Here is a 14,746-nt window from a genome sequence, read left to right as displayed (position 1 = left end):
CTTCGGAATTCTAAATGTACTGCAGAAATTATCAGGATAGGCAATCGTGTTGTATCGCAAATTGAGTGATACCTTCCAGAACCTCACATCTTATAGGGATGCAGGTGCCACATGAAATGTACGTGGTTGTTTATGATGGGTGACCAGTATTCTCACATTTTACCTCTACAGATTTCACGTGAGTTCTGGTGAGCAGTCTGGGAATCAGGAAATGAGGCCTTTAATCTTTTCGATTAGGTCGAACCGCTGAACTTTGTTGTCAGTTTAGCGAACGTTGTTTGTACTTTTTGTCATACTGCTTACAGCCTTTCCCGGCATCAAAAACTCGCCACCCTACCCAAAGACTGAGAGATAGTTTAATAACAGTGGGCTTTGAAGTCATTAGGACAGAAATGTAGGTAGATGAATACAAATTCTACTGTAGATAAATTAGAAACAATCTTTCTTGACTTCTATTCGTTTTGTAAAATAGTTTGTAAAGATAAATAATATTCGACGAATTAATGCCCTCCCAGCGCGCTTCCTTACCCTTCTCATTCTTCACAACGAGCTGTCAGAGTGATGTCATTCATGTCAAGGTGGACACGTGGCCAGTAAAGGGAAGTCTCTTCCGTGACCGGGCACAATTGTTTTACCCTCGCACGCTCTATTCAAGAGCTTTATTCATATGACGGGCTGCATTATTCATTTATTTATTTATTTGACAGGTGTTTACGCCGTACTCAAGAATATTTCACTTGTACAACGGCGGCCAGCATTACGGTGGGAGGAAACCGAGCAGAGCCCGGGGAAAACCCACGACCATCCGCAGGTTGCTTGAAGACCTTCCCACGTACGGCAGGAGAGGAAGCCAACATGAGCTGGACATGAACTCACAGCGACCACATTGGTGAGAGGCCCCTGGGTCATTGCGCTGCTCTAGCGCGCTAACCAACTGAGCCACGCAGGCTCATCTGTGAAATGGCAATTTCACAGATGAGTTCCAATGACATGTGGACCCCCATACAAGAGAGGCTATGGAGACAAAATTTGAGACACGCTGGGTGGAGAGTTCCCTGTTTATCATGCTACATAACAACAAATGTCTATAGGTTGTGAAAGCTAAATTAAAACAAAAAAAAAACGAAAAAGATTCTTATACTAATTTTGTGTTTAATTTATTACGTTGTCAACGTGCCGTGTAGAAAAGATTTACGTGGTTAATACTGCTGGACGGTATCCTGACTCTTCTTATCTGTGAAGGGTGTCGTCGTAGTCGAGATTCGAAGAAAGGTAGCGAACTCGACACCCATCGATTGAGTGAGCGTTCGTTTCGTTCGTTTTAAGCGAACCCGAGGCAAACGATTTATGGGCACGTTCGCATAGTGATGGATTTGTTTTCCTCAAAACAAGTGGCCCAATTTCAAATGACCACGCACAGTGAGTTTACTCACAGGCTGAGTTAGTCATGAAAGATGACCATGTGGAGACCAGTCAGCCTGACCAGCACACGGACACTCCTTCTGCCACTTGTTAGCATGCCACAGATGTACCCAACTCACGAGCGTGCGTGCGACTGGCATGCTTAACGCCGGAATGTCAGTAACAGATTGATAGGCATTAACCATGAGACTTGTCCCCGCATGAATTGAATGGGGTAATTCTGTCATCAGTTTCATAGTATTGAGACTACGTGTACATGTAATGGTACAAGGCTTGCTGGACACTTGCCACTTGGCCACCTCTTCAGTAGAACAAGACGCATCACTTAAAAGACAATTTTGTGTTAATTTTTTTTACATATGTTTTTTTTTTTACATTGTGTAAAATGCAAATGAAGGTTGAGATTTTTAGCTGTCTCAAAAAAAGCTGAAAGTGACGCCATCGTTTCATTGATCTTCTAAATGTCATCTGCATAATTAGTGTACTCGTACTAGAAGCATATTCGTATTTAAAATGGAAATATACCAAGTATTCTCTTTATATCAGCAAGAAAAAAACTGAAACGTCACCCTACTTCAGCTCGTTCAATATCACCCCCAAAATCCATCGTGAAAAGCATATTTTGAATCTTCATGAAATTGCCTTTGACCTAATTTATACTTCATTTACAGGCTGTCTCTATCTAAAATATATGTAAAAAAAAATACCGAATCATGAAATTCTTTTTAATCCCTATGTCCATCTTATCGCTATTCTGGCAGTGAGTTCGCGCTTTTTAAAAAAATTGCCATCGCAAGCTGGAAAAACCAGTGTAGGTTTGCCAGCGCTATGAAATCACGTGACCTATTCAATTTCAACAATGGATATTTGTATAATGGAAAGTGTAAAGCAGTGATATGGAGTGAACTATAGCAGTGTGATAATGGGTAAAATGGTCAGTCATAACCAGTGGAGTCCGATTGTTTGTTAATCACCTGAGTTATGGTTTTATTGTACGTGTAAACTGTTAACGTAAAAGCTTAAACTATAGCAACTTACACGCCCAGTAGCACCAGCCCCCAAGCGGAGTTTGGTAGAGAGACGTCCATAGAAATGTAATAGATGTCACTGGTCTGGAATAACTACTGGTCTGGAATGTTGTGTTATCAAGACATTTAACACCACAATAACGAGAAAAACAATACAAAAGGGCCAGGCCCTGGGGATGCTTTGTCCACCAACAGGAATTTTCTAGTTCAGATGTAGCGAATTGGTGAACACTTGACAAACGGGTCTCCACTGAAGATTAAAGACGTTATCGACCGCGTAAAGAGCTGCGAGGCGCTTTCAGTGGCAAGCAGGTGTAGTAGTCTTTGTGAGTCATCTAAGCATATGCGGTATAGGAGAGAAGATTCGACGTAGAATATTCTGACTTTCTTTCAAGCGTACACGCAGACAAAACAGGGTTGCGGTATTTCACCATTCATTCATTCATTCAAAGTGTTTTGTTTTCATATTACGGCGGTGTTTAATGAATGTGATGGTAACACACAACAGTTCGAAAAATTCAATGCTAATTAGACGTGTGATAAATGGTTTATTAACATTGCTGTTGATTGATAGAAAGTTCCCGTTGAGCGTTTTGTATACCTATGTCTCATTGTGAATGATTAGGGGATCTAGAAGGCTGTTTAAGGTGTCATAGTGGTGAGCTGTTCGCTAGCTAGCTGTGTTTTTATAAACCGTACATGCTTTGGTGATACTGTCAGGTGTTAAGAACTGTGCCAAATACTATATGTTCATCGCTGTCAGGATCAGAGCGTTCATAGCTGTCAAGAATGTCAAGTGGCGACATACTTATCGGGTGAAGAGGTGCAATCATAATAATGTTCTATTATCACGTTGTCATCAGAACATTGTATCAACTCAAACCCATTTCGAGCTTCCATGTTCTGTTTCAGGAGGAAAATTGAGGAATTAATTCAAGTTTAACCCTAGACTGGACATTATGAGACTTCGTTTGATCTTTATGGATATTTTTAGAAAGGCTGGAACTCAACATACCCCTCTACCTGCAGATCAGCGGGCTATCGATCTGTGGACTTCATTACCCTAGGTACCTGGACGACACCTGAGCCGCTTATAGCGGCTAACCACACGCTTGAGTTCTGTTTACATTAGTAACGGTGATCAACAACAGTACCTTGTGTAGGAAATTTTATGCATTTCGGCATTGATTATCGTGGACATAATCAAGCTTTACAATCGTCTCTGTGCCACTTGATTGAGGTCAACCGTTCTATTATTCCACATTCCACGCGGAGTGAATATGTTTTTTTCTCACCACCTCCAGGACAACTCTAAAATAATTATTGACGTCAATGGTCATATTCAATTTTCTGTTGAAAACACCCATTCATTGTACTTGTGTAATTTTGTCGACAGTTTGTTATGGTGACAGTGATACAGTTATGTTCAGTTGTGGTAACAGTTATGTTCAGCTGTGGTAACAGCTATGTACAGTTGTGGTAACAGTTATGTTCAGCTGTGGTAACAGTTATGTTCAGCTGTGGTAACAGCTATGTACAGCTGTGGTAACAGTTATGTTCAGCTGTGGTAACAGCTGTCTATCTAATAAGCATCTGTGTGGTCCATGCTTTAACTGATTCTGATTCAGGATCAGTATAATTTTGTTAATGTTCACTGATAGCGAACTTTGGGACAATTCATCTTGCTAATACATTATTCTGTACATTATTCGGATTCTCGTCTGAGCTATGGTGGAGACAGTTGTCAGTTGACGGCGTCCTTGAATTCGTTGACCACCATCTTTCTTCCTTCACTATGGCGTGGGTATTTGTACGACACATGTTGGGTAGTTGTTCAGTTTTAAAAATTTAGTTTGATTGGTGCTCTCAAATAAGAAACAAATCATTTTCTAATACATTTTTTATTTATTTTTGTAATAATTTATTTTTTCCGGTGGTCTCAAGAAAGAAGCGAATCATCTTGTAATACATTTATTTATTTATTATTTTATAATTTATTTTGATAGGTGTTGTCAAGAAAGAAACAAATCATCTTCGAACTCACTGATTTATTTCTTATTATTATCATTTTTTTTTGATAATTGTTCCCAAGAAAATTTACGTGCACTAGCAACCGGATAAGGTTCGGATGTAAACCACCGGCCATGGTACCTGTAGATATACGTCACACCGATGCTGTTTGCACGAACATGGAGAAGCTATATCCTGTCTGCGGATATCGTTCAGGACTTTGTTTAATGAGGTATCACAAAACATGATTTCTAACCCAGCCGCTATGTTCTTGCGGTTTCATGCTGGACGCCGCATGAACGGAGTACGGTTAAATCGTGTACACAATGACCGCAGTGCTACAGGGGTGCAATATTCATACACAGTACATTTTTAAACGATGAAATGAAACCACATCCAACGAAACCGACTTGTTGTAGAAGTATAAGGCAAGTATTTGTTTCCTTGTTTCGGCTTTAACATGCAGATTTAATTGTATGATACACCGTCACATATCACGAGAGTATCGCCTTGCGTCTGTAGTGTTGCCCGACTGAAACTCCATGCATATCTAGTGCGGTTGGATCTGTTGTGGAATATTGGTAGCAATAAGCGGTCGTTTGACCGTTAGCGCAGTACAAAGTTCGCTTAAGATCACTTGTCTTCCACGAGTATGGTGTAGATACATATATCTGTGCATCAAGTGTGGGATAGCCCGTCAGAAAACCGTCAAAAGTTTACGTCCCTGTACCCCGGCTTCCTCCAGCCATAAAACTAACCGTGATGGTCTTTTTGAAATATTTTTGAGTGTTGGCTTAAAAACCATCCTCATCCACGAGACACGATGCCTCACTCACACAATTAGTGCAAGCTCTATACTACTGGCACCTGGCCGACAAGGGGATTGGACTATGGTATTCCCCAGAGCGATAACGGAGAGTGCGGTGTTAATATGTACTGTTTCTCCACTCTAGAATGAATAATCAGTCGATTCTAACAGAGTTCATTCAGAAATTAGCAGCCTTGTATAAATGTTTTTAATTATACAATTCTTTGTAAATTTTTGGAAGAGAATTAATGAAAATCTACTGAAAAAAACAACAAAATCCAAGAATACATCAAATTACAACGTACATTTATTGATAAAGATTGAAAACTTATCACAAAACATATGCGTAAATCTTACAACCGCCCATGAAAGCCAAAAAATCTACAAAAAAACTTTAAAAAATCAAAAAACAAAGCAAAAAATATAGGAAATGAGACATAATTTTCACCTGTACCACAGGTAACAACATGAAACCGACGCAGAAACGTAGCTAGTCATCAAGGAAAATTTACATTGCAAAAATTCTACTAAGAATACATTAACTACAGTTCTACGAAACAACCTTACAACGTTGTACCATAGTCCTGGTCATTATAGTCTCAAGGTCTAAATATACAGAACTGAAAATTACTGATGTACATTCGTATGGCACAATTATCGACATTTTTATTGAACTACGGAAGGACAACATCCATTGAACACTTATCGATGGGAAATCGAAAAAGACATAAGGTTATTAAACTTGCTGTGCTCATTTCAGATACAATGCACAAACCTCTGGGAGCGTGCTCTGGTGATATTTTGCTACGAATCTGAGATGATGGAGAAGGTATGAACTCAGCTGAGGACAAAAACGGGGGTTTGAGCATGATATTTTAATCTCTTACTCCAGCATGCTTTTGTAAGCGTGTTTACAGTTTTGCACCAAACAGAACCTACAAGTTTACGAATAGAAAGCAAGAAAATATTAATTTGCCACGGAATCGAAAAATTCATTGCCAACATAGTCGAGCCCATATTATCTATATACGGCTACCTTAATTCTTTGATTACTTAATATTGTGCCTTAACCATTGGCTGAATCAAAGTTTTATCGTGATTCAAATAGACATATATGTGATCGAATATCACTTCTTGTCATGCTGAAGTAAATCTCTCCCCTTTGTTTTCTCTATGAAAGCGACTTAGGTCTCCACCCTCACGGGTATCATTGTCAGTCGCCTACACAAATTCTCGTCGACAAATGCAGTGCAAGACTTTCAAGTTGGCACTAGAGAGTATATATGTGAACAGTCATAGGCACAACAAATGGTAAAGCCGCGTTCACACGATGTGAATGCCTTACCTACTTTTCGAGTTAGAGAAGTCGAATGAATGTAGGATAAACACCATTTGACACGATTTGTGGAATTCACCAAATCGTTATCTAATAAATGTCACGTGATCCTCCTCCATTCCCTGACCACAAACTTACAGTAAAGCTGTACATACCTGTCATCTCAACTTTATCGATGTACCACTCATTGTTAATGCTTCACCTGTGTCGTTGACGCCCATGCGCCTGCGTAATGTTTTCTTTCAGCGGCCATATACATGGCTAGATCATAAAAAACACAGTTAAATTCCCATTAGTGCCTATGACACTAGCACCCGCGTTAAGACTTGGTTTAATCAGTAACATTTAAATTTTAATGGCAACGAAGGCACTGGCCTGACTAGCATGGTTACATTGTAAGGAATCGTATAGTATAGCGATTCAAACCTGAACCTTGCAGAGCCATCGATGACTGTTAAGTTAACTGGCGCAATCTCCATGCTATGTGATGTGGAGGTAGATGGGGTAGTTTTGGTAACTCATTGTGAAGTCTGTCATCTGAGATAAAATCTAAAGTACGTGTCTGCCATATATCAGGGATACATCTTTGACAATATTATGCAATGATTCATTCATTTTTGGTTTTTTTAACGCTTTTGTCTTCAAATAAACATGAAAAGGAACCGAAATGAAACTTTGATCACGAATATGGGTACAGTCCCTTGAAAAAGCTTTGAGTTGCCATGCACAGGTAACAAGGTAAGCTCCTGGGAGTTGGTCAGTCTAATTTCAAGATCGTACATTGCCAAAAGGACAAGGACATTCCCCGTTTAGATGTCCTGTTATGGCTTGAGGACAAATCACTCAAGAATTGACTCATATTGAGGCATCATCCAAACAATGTAGCTGACTCCTATTGAGGCATCATCCAAACAATGTAGCTGACTCCTATTGAGGCATCATCCAAACAATGTAGCTGACTCCTACTGAGGCATCATCCAAACAATGTAGCTGACTCCTATTGAGGCATCATCCAAACAATGTAGCTGAGTGTTGGAGGTTGAAATAAAGAATTCAGAATGGCTGTACTTGATTCAGTGCATCTTCGAAGAACAACTTTTAGGATTTCCAACTTTAGTTTTAAAAACCAATTTTAGGGCCTTTTGACAAAGACTTCTAAACATGCACTGTACCTGGGGAAACAAAAGATGGAACTTTTAGGTCATTGCTATAATTCATTTTGGATATTTCCAAAAAGAACTCACACTGTTTTTCAGCAAAAGATAAAAATGACGTTCTCGGATCATGGTGCATCAGTCTCCACAACCTCTCCTTCCCTTTCCACAACACCCCCCACCCCCCTTCCTCCCGAGCGCGTGTCAAAACCACTCGGGCGAAATAGTCGTGTAAGTTACCCATTTCTTTTTTTTTCAGATTATACCGAGACGAAACTGTTGCATTGTAGAAGTGAGATTTTTGTTCCAACAGGCATCGATTCTGGTGTCTTGGAGTTTTAGAAAAAGGGTTTTGTAAGACTCATCATAAGAGCAGCCACGATCCAGGGAGCTAGGTACGCAGATCTAGGAGCACCTGAAACAGAAATTAAAAAACGGCTAATATTGCACTAGTAATGTAACAGGCTACAGCATGGAGAATAGTCCCATACGGTATGCCTGCATGAGGCTGTATATGGCTGGTGCACCAACCATTCTCGTGCCGTTGGCCTTATACAGTATTTTGACGTGATGACAGCACATGATTTTGAGTAACTGTAGACCAATGACGTATTATTGATTACAATTAACATCTCATCACTTCATTTCATTGTCTAATTTTACTCACGCGATGGTTCTAGGACAAGCGTAAGTTGCTACTACATATATATAAACATATGCAAAACCCTGGCTGAGATAAACTGACAGCTTAAATGTGGCTATTTGCCATGCATGATACTGCTGCTCCTCTGTCTTCCTCCATGCTGTTGTCTTTTAATAAAAACGAACGAGGGCCAAATTCTAACAATTGATGTGTATATATACATAACCCTTGATGGTTGGGTAATATGTCAAGCTTTATCCACTCGATCCCACAACCCAGGACGACCCCTCTACCTCTCCCCACCCCTTCTAGGTACAAGAAATCATACCTGAGTCAATCTTGACGCAGGTGGGGTAAGGGTTCTCTGTGCATGTGGCACATTTAAGCCCAAGAGCACACTTCGCCTCGAAAGTACAGTTCGATTTCTCGGCCACCTGACCATAGTCTGTGGACAAAAAGACGAAGATGCTGAGCTAAGGTAAACGAAATGAAATATATATGGGTAAACTGAAGAGTTGCTTTCCTGACTATACAACTGATAAATGATGCCCTTCAACATATGTCGTTCGTTTTATAAACATTTCCGAGCTGTCAGTCAAATACGCGCATTTGATCAATCATAATCAACGTTTGTTCAATCCTTCACAATTTTTTTTCACAGAGAACTGAATGAAAAGTAACGCTGTTAAAAGGGTTAGTGGGACATCTGGCATGTTCGGTTCATTCATTGTTTAGAATAACATGCCATTCCACGAGTGTTTCTGTTTTTCCGAAGACGATGGTGATACTTTTTTATTTAACTACTTTTTATTAAAATACTTAACTTCTACGTTTTCTTTCGACGTCCAAATTTCTCACCGATTGACATCTATGTTTTGCTTTTACGATGAACAATGGTGGAAGAATGCACCGATAAAGTAACGTACGTGTGCCTAAGATGAAGGTGGTGGTGGGGGGAGGTGTTTTCAAATTATATAGTACTTCAGGTATATTTCACTCAACCTACCTTCAGATCCAAAACAGTAATCCATAAAGATTTTCTGGCCGTTCTTACATACGCATTTGGCGTCGACACAGCTATGGGAAGCGGAGCACTGCAACGTTAAGCTACATGAGTCTGAGAACCGACCTGAGAAAACGAAACCGAAAGAGGGGCAACAGTGTAATGACAAGTACACATATACATAGATTTAGATGAGAAAAATGTCACACTGCATTTTTATAGACGGTTCCTGACAGTGGCTCGAAGTCTAACTTTATAAAAAACGCGATATCACAAATTAAAACAATATACCGCCTCTCCAACTGGATATTATTTATCATTTGTTTCATTACTTTTTACCTGCAAGCTCAAGAATTTTTGACCTGAAAATTGCCACGGGTAAACCACCCACGTTTGGCAAGTTACTGAATATGAACAATATGAACGTCATGGTGGAAGACGAGTACTAAACATGCGATAACTTATTGTCATTAATATCACTAATATAAGCAGTAAAAACTGGGCAATGTACAAATTCCTTCTCCTTGGGTCTAAACTCTCACCGTGTGTGTCATCGCGACTGAAAGGCGAGAGTCTTTAGCTACTACAGACATGGTTTTTTTTGCAGATTGGAGAGTTTCTCTCTTTTGTTTGATCACCTCCTATGTTGTAACCTGTATGCACTGCCAAACGCCACTTGTCGGATAACATATCCGCACCGACTAAGGTACTTTTTATCGCGCTTCATGATTGGCTAGCGATATTATATAACATATAGCTGGTTAATAAAGCTGGTAAAATACAAAAGAGAAGCATCAGTTTTAAGTGATGCACATGTAGGTAAAGGCAGGCGATGTTCAAGATATGACATCAAACGCGTAGTCGGTGGGTGGCTGTCCCAACGAATTCGAGTAGCAAGGATTCAAGCAGCCAGAATTTCAGCATCAAGGATTGAAGATGCAAGAATTCCTGCAGCAAAGACTCAAGACGCAAGGATTCACGCAGCAAGGATTCAAGAAGCAAAAATTCCAGCAGCAAGGATTCAAGAGGCAAGAATTCCAGCAGCAAGGATTCAAGAAGCAAAAATTCCTGCAGCAAGGATTCAAGCAACAAGAATTCCAGCAGCAAGTATTCAAGCAGCAAGGATACCATCAGCATGGATTCAAGCAGCAAGGATACCATCAGCAAGGATTCAAACAGCACGAATTCCAGCAGCACGAATTCCCGCAGCAAGGGTTCAAGCAGTAAGAATTCGAGGCGCATGGATTCAAGCAGCAGTGATTTCAGCAGCAAGAATTCGGGTAGCAAGGAGTCAAGCAGGAAAAATTCCAACAGCAAAGATTCAAGACGGAAGAATTCAAGCAGCAAGAATTCCAGCAGCAAAGATTCAAGAAGCAAGAATTCCAGCAGCAAGGATTCAAGCAGGAAAAATTCCAGCAGCAAGGATTCAAGACGCAAGAATTCCAGCAGTAAGGATTCAAGCAGCAAGAATTCCAGCAGCAAAGATTCAAGAAGCAAGAATTCCAGCAGCAAGGATTCAAGCAGCAAAAATTCTAGTAGCAAGAATTCCAGAAGCAAGAGTTCCAGCAGCAAGGATTCAAGAAGCAAGAATTGCAACAAGCAAGAATTCCAGCAGCAAGGATTCAAGCAACAAGTATTCCAGCAGCAAGGATTCAAACATCAAGGATTCAAGCCACAAGAATTCCAGCAGCAAGTGTTCAAGACGCAAAATTTTCAGCAGTAAGGATTCAAGAAGCAATAGTTCTAGCAGCATGCTTACGTGATCGACACGTAATGATACAGAAGACATACTTACGTGGTCGACATGTGGTCCCTTCCCAGATGGTGTTGACTGCGCAGCCGCAAACGCCTCCTGAGCACTGGGCCCGCTGCGCTAACTGGCCAGCTAATGGAAAAAATACACAAGTTCGAAATAATACAAGCAGAAATTCGTAACAACTCTGACATCCTCAGATAGGATTTCGTGTCCTAAAAAGGCTTAGTGAAATAGCTCAGACGGTTTAAAATGATAGTAAATCAAGAATTGTATTCATTAAGCAACATGTAAATTAGTAAGCCTAACTTAGAGCACGAAAGGTCCATGGTTGATACATTGTTCTGCAGCATAGAATCAATGTATAAATTTTAAACTGCCTAGAGTAAAACATTTGAATTGTATTTGTGTTTCAGTTCTTGACCTCAATCTTAATTTGCTACTATTTAAACATTTACAGGAAAAAATAGAGTTCACTGATGTATATTGAGTCCGTATTTCATTGCGCGTGACCATTTGCCAATCATCACAATATAGTCGCTGCTCTGGTTTTTCTCTGTGTGCTGTACGTCTGTCACAGTGCCGTCGCTGCTGTGGTTTTACCCTGTGTGCTGTACGTCTATCACAATGTCGTCCCTGCTCTGGTTTTACTTTTTGTGATGTATGTCTGTCACAATGCGTCGCTGCTCTGGTTTTACTTTTTGTGATGTATGTCTGTCACAATGTCGTCGCTGCTCTGGTTTACTCTGTGTGCTGTATGTCTGTCACACTGTCGTCGCTGCTCTGGTTTTACTCTGTGTGCTGTATGTCTGTCACAATGTCGTCGCTGCTCTGGTTTTACTCTGTGTGCTTTAGGTCTGTCACAATGTCGTCGCTGGTTTGGATTTATTCTGTGTGCTGTACGTCTGTCACAATGTCGTTGCTGCTCTGGTCTTACTCTGTGTGCTGTATGTCTGTCACTATGTTGTCGCCGTTATGGTTTTATTCTATGTGCTGTATGTCTGTTACAATGTCGTCGCTGCTCTGGGTTTACTCTGTGTTCTGTATGTCTATCACAGTGTTCTCTGTGTTCTGTATGTCTATCACAGTGTTGTCGCTGCTCTGGTTTTACTCTGTGTGCTGTATGTCTGTCACAATATCGTCGTTGCTCTGGTTTTACTCTGTGCTGTTCGTCTGTCACTCTGTCGTCGCCGCTCTGGTTTTACTCTGTGTGCTGTATGTCCATCACAATGTTGTCAACGTTATGGTTTTACTCTGTGTACTGTTTGTCTTTCACAATGTTGTCGCCGTTGTGGTTTTACTCTGTATGCTTTATGTCTGTCACACTGTCGTGAATGCTCAGGTTTTACTCTGTGTGCTGTATGTCATCGTCGTCATATGACTGAAAAATTGTTGAGTACGACGTTAAACCCCAAGCACTCACTCACTCACAATGTTGTCTGTCACACTGTCGTCGCTGCGCTGGTTTTACATAGTGTGCTGTATGTCAGTAATTGTGTCTGTACCAGACATTTTAATAGATATGAGTCCAGTGTTTTAGAGAAAAAAATACATTTCGGAGACTTATAACTACACCGAAACAGTTTTTGACATTTCTTTGGATTCCATAATGGGCTAATTATAGTGAAACAGTTTCTAATACAAAGACCTTTACAGTGGGCATGGCATTATAGACTTCTTAGTTTTTTGAGAATTTTCCTTGTGATTATTGATCTGCAACGACGTTCATTTTGGTTGACGGCTGGTATACGAATGTCTGTTTTGACGAGTAGACTGTTTCAAACCGTGGCAGCGGGCATTGCACTATCGTATGTACATGTACGACTCACGGAAGTAGCTATAGCACGAATCACCCGTTCCACACGCGTCACCAAGAAGTTTCTCATTGCTTCCAATGCAGATAGAGTTCCCGACATTTGTGGTTCCAGCTTCGCACTGGACCCTTTTTGTCTGAGCGTTACATTCGCCGTTGACCACTACAGTGCTGGTTTGACACACATCTCCCACCACGGAAAAGTTCTCGTCTACAAAACATAACATTAAAGAGAATTAAAGGCGAACAAAACGCAAAAGTGAAGTATATATCAGATGACATACATGCAATGAAAGACTTCCAGTATAGAGAGCAAGCCAGAGTACCTACCACAAGGTGATATTTATGTATTAAAACATTAACATAAAGCATATATCGGATGAAATATATTTAACAAAAGACTTAAGGCACGTAATATTTATGTACAAATAGTCGCACGTAACCGGTGAAATTCGGCCCCTTGTCACTTTACCTCAGTTTCTTTGTAACTGACCATGTAGTTGCTTAAATAGTAGCAAGTTACACGCCCCAGGCACTATGGCTTAAGCAGAGCTGTGGGAGGAAAATGCATTAATGTCAACTGCAAATTAACCAAAGCGCTACCTTAGTGAAATACTGATACGTGCTGATTTTTAGCCGATATCTTATAGTCGTAATCAAAGGACGACGTCTCGGCAGAAAGACCTAATGTCAAATCTAGAAACCCCCATAACGATATGAACATACCTGGGATACAGATGCCGTCAGAAGATTTGAATTTTGGCGAACACATGCAGACCCCTTCCATACAGGTACTGGAGACTTTTTGGCAAACATTCAGTTTCTTGGACTCATCACAGTCTGCCGCCGTTTTACATTTTTCCCCGTAACCGGCGGCTATTGGAGAAGAGACATCGATTGATTGCGCATATTTTGATTAACGACAAACGCTGGAATTACTATAGAACACTATTTGGATATAGCTCTACTTTATTCGCCTAAAACATTCCTCACCTCTTGCCGTCATTAAAGAAAACTGTTGACGGCAATGAGTCCGCTCTAATTTATAACTTTATATACGTTCTTAGTTCGTTACTGAATTGTATGGGACGTAGTCTTACAAAGTGGTCCGCGTGCATATGCCTGCCAGATGGTGTACGGATGGTTGCTGATTGTCGTTTCACGATTGTTCACTTATACGATATCGGACATGTTTGTGTGTGGAGGAATCCAGAGGGCACGGTGTAAACCACTGACCTTTGGCAGATTGTTGACGGCTTTTCCCGCCGTGACACATGGTTATCAACGAACGTTAGACTAGCAACAGTAGCACCTGTCACCAAGGCGTTAGGATTGTTGAGATACGGTGAAATAAAACGAATGGGCCAGCGAAGAAGTGTAGCTACATGACTGCTACGGGGCTGTTCACAAGAGGACTGAATTGAAGAATTGTGTTAAAAGATTGGAAGAATGGTACGTTTGAAATTAAAGAATCATCATGTATATGTAATAATTTACAAATCACAAGTTTCATCCTATCTGGAAATGTTCAAAAATACGAAAGTGTTTGACACAAACCGCTTTTCCGTTAGTAAGGAGAGTCACTTATTTAAACTTATTAGCCGGAGCGAACCGTGGCCTAGTGGTCAAGAGCGAAGTCTAAGTTTCACTGATGATCACTTATTTTCGGCAGTATGGTGTGAATATCTGTACGTCACACGTGGTAAGTTCGATGGTTAACCGAATCTATCCACCTTTGGCATGTAAATGATGAACCGAATCTATCCACCTTTGGCA

The 14,746-nt window shown here is 40.5% G+C and overlaps 1 protein-coding gene across 1 annotated transcript; it reads right to left on the bottom strand.

The window, feature by feature from the left end:
- Positions 1–5,557: 5,557 nt before the first annotated feature.
- LOC135479497 (tenascin-X-like) lies at positions 5,558–13,853 on the bottom strand. Its single transcript, XM_064759359.1, has 6 exons — positions 13,697–13,853; positions 12,987–13,181; positions 11,200–11,289; positions 9,408–9,530; positions 8,730–8,846; positions 5,558–8,173 (listed from the first exon to the last, which is right to left on the bottom strand). The coding sequence occupies exons 1-6, from the start codon at positions 13,755–13,757 to the stop codon at positions 8,097–8,099; spliced, it is 663 nt and encodes a 220-aa protein (XP_064615429.1). The 5' UTR covers positions 13,758–13,853; the 3' UTR covers positions 5,558–8,096.
- Positions 13,854–14,746: the final 893 nt, after the last annotated feature.

The sequence above is a fragment of the Liolophura sinensis genome, chromosome 12 (assembly GCF_032854445.1).
Source record: "Liolophura sinensis isolate JHLJ2023 chromosome 12, CUHK_Ljap_v2, whole genome shotgun sequence".
NCBI classification, from domain to species: Eukaryota; Metazoa; Mollusca; class Polyplacophora; order Chitonida; family Chitonidae; genus Liolophura; species Liolophura sinensis.
The sequence above is the reverse complement of the archived record's forward strand: the minus strand, read 5'-3'. Positions and strand labels throughout refer to the sequence as shown.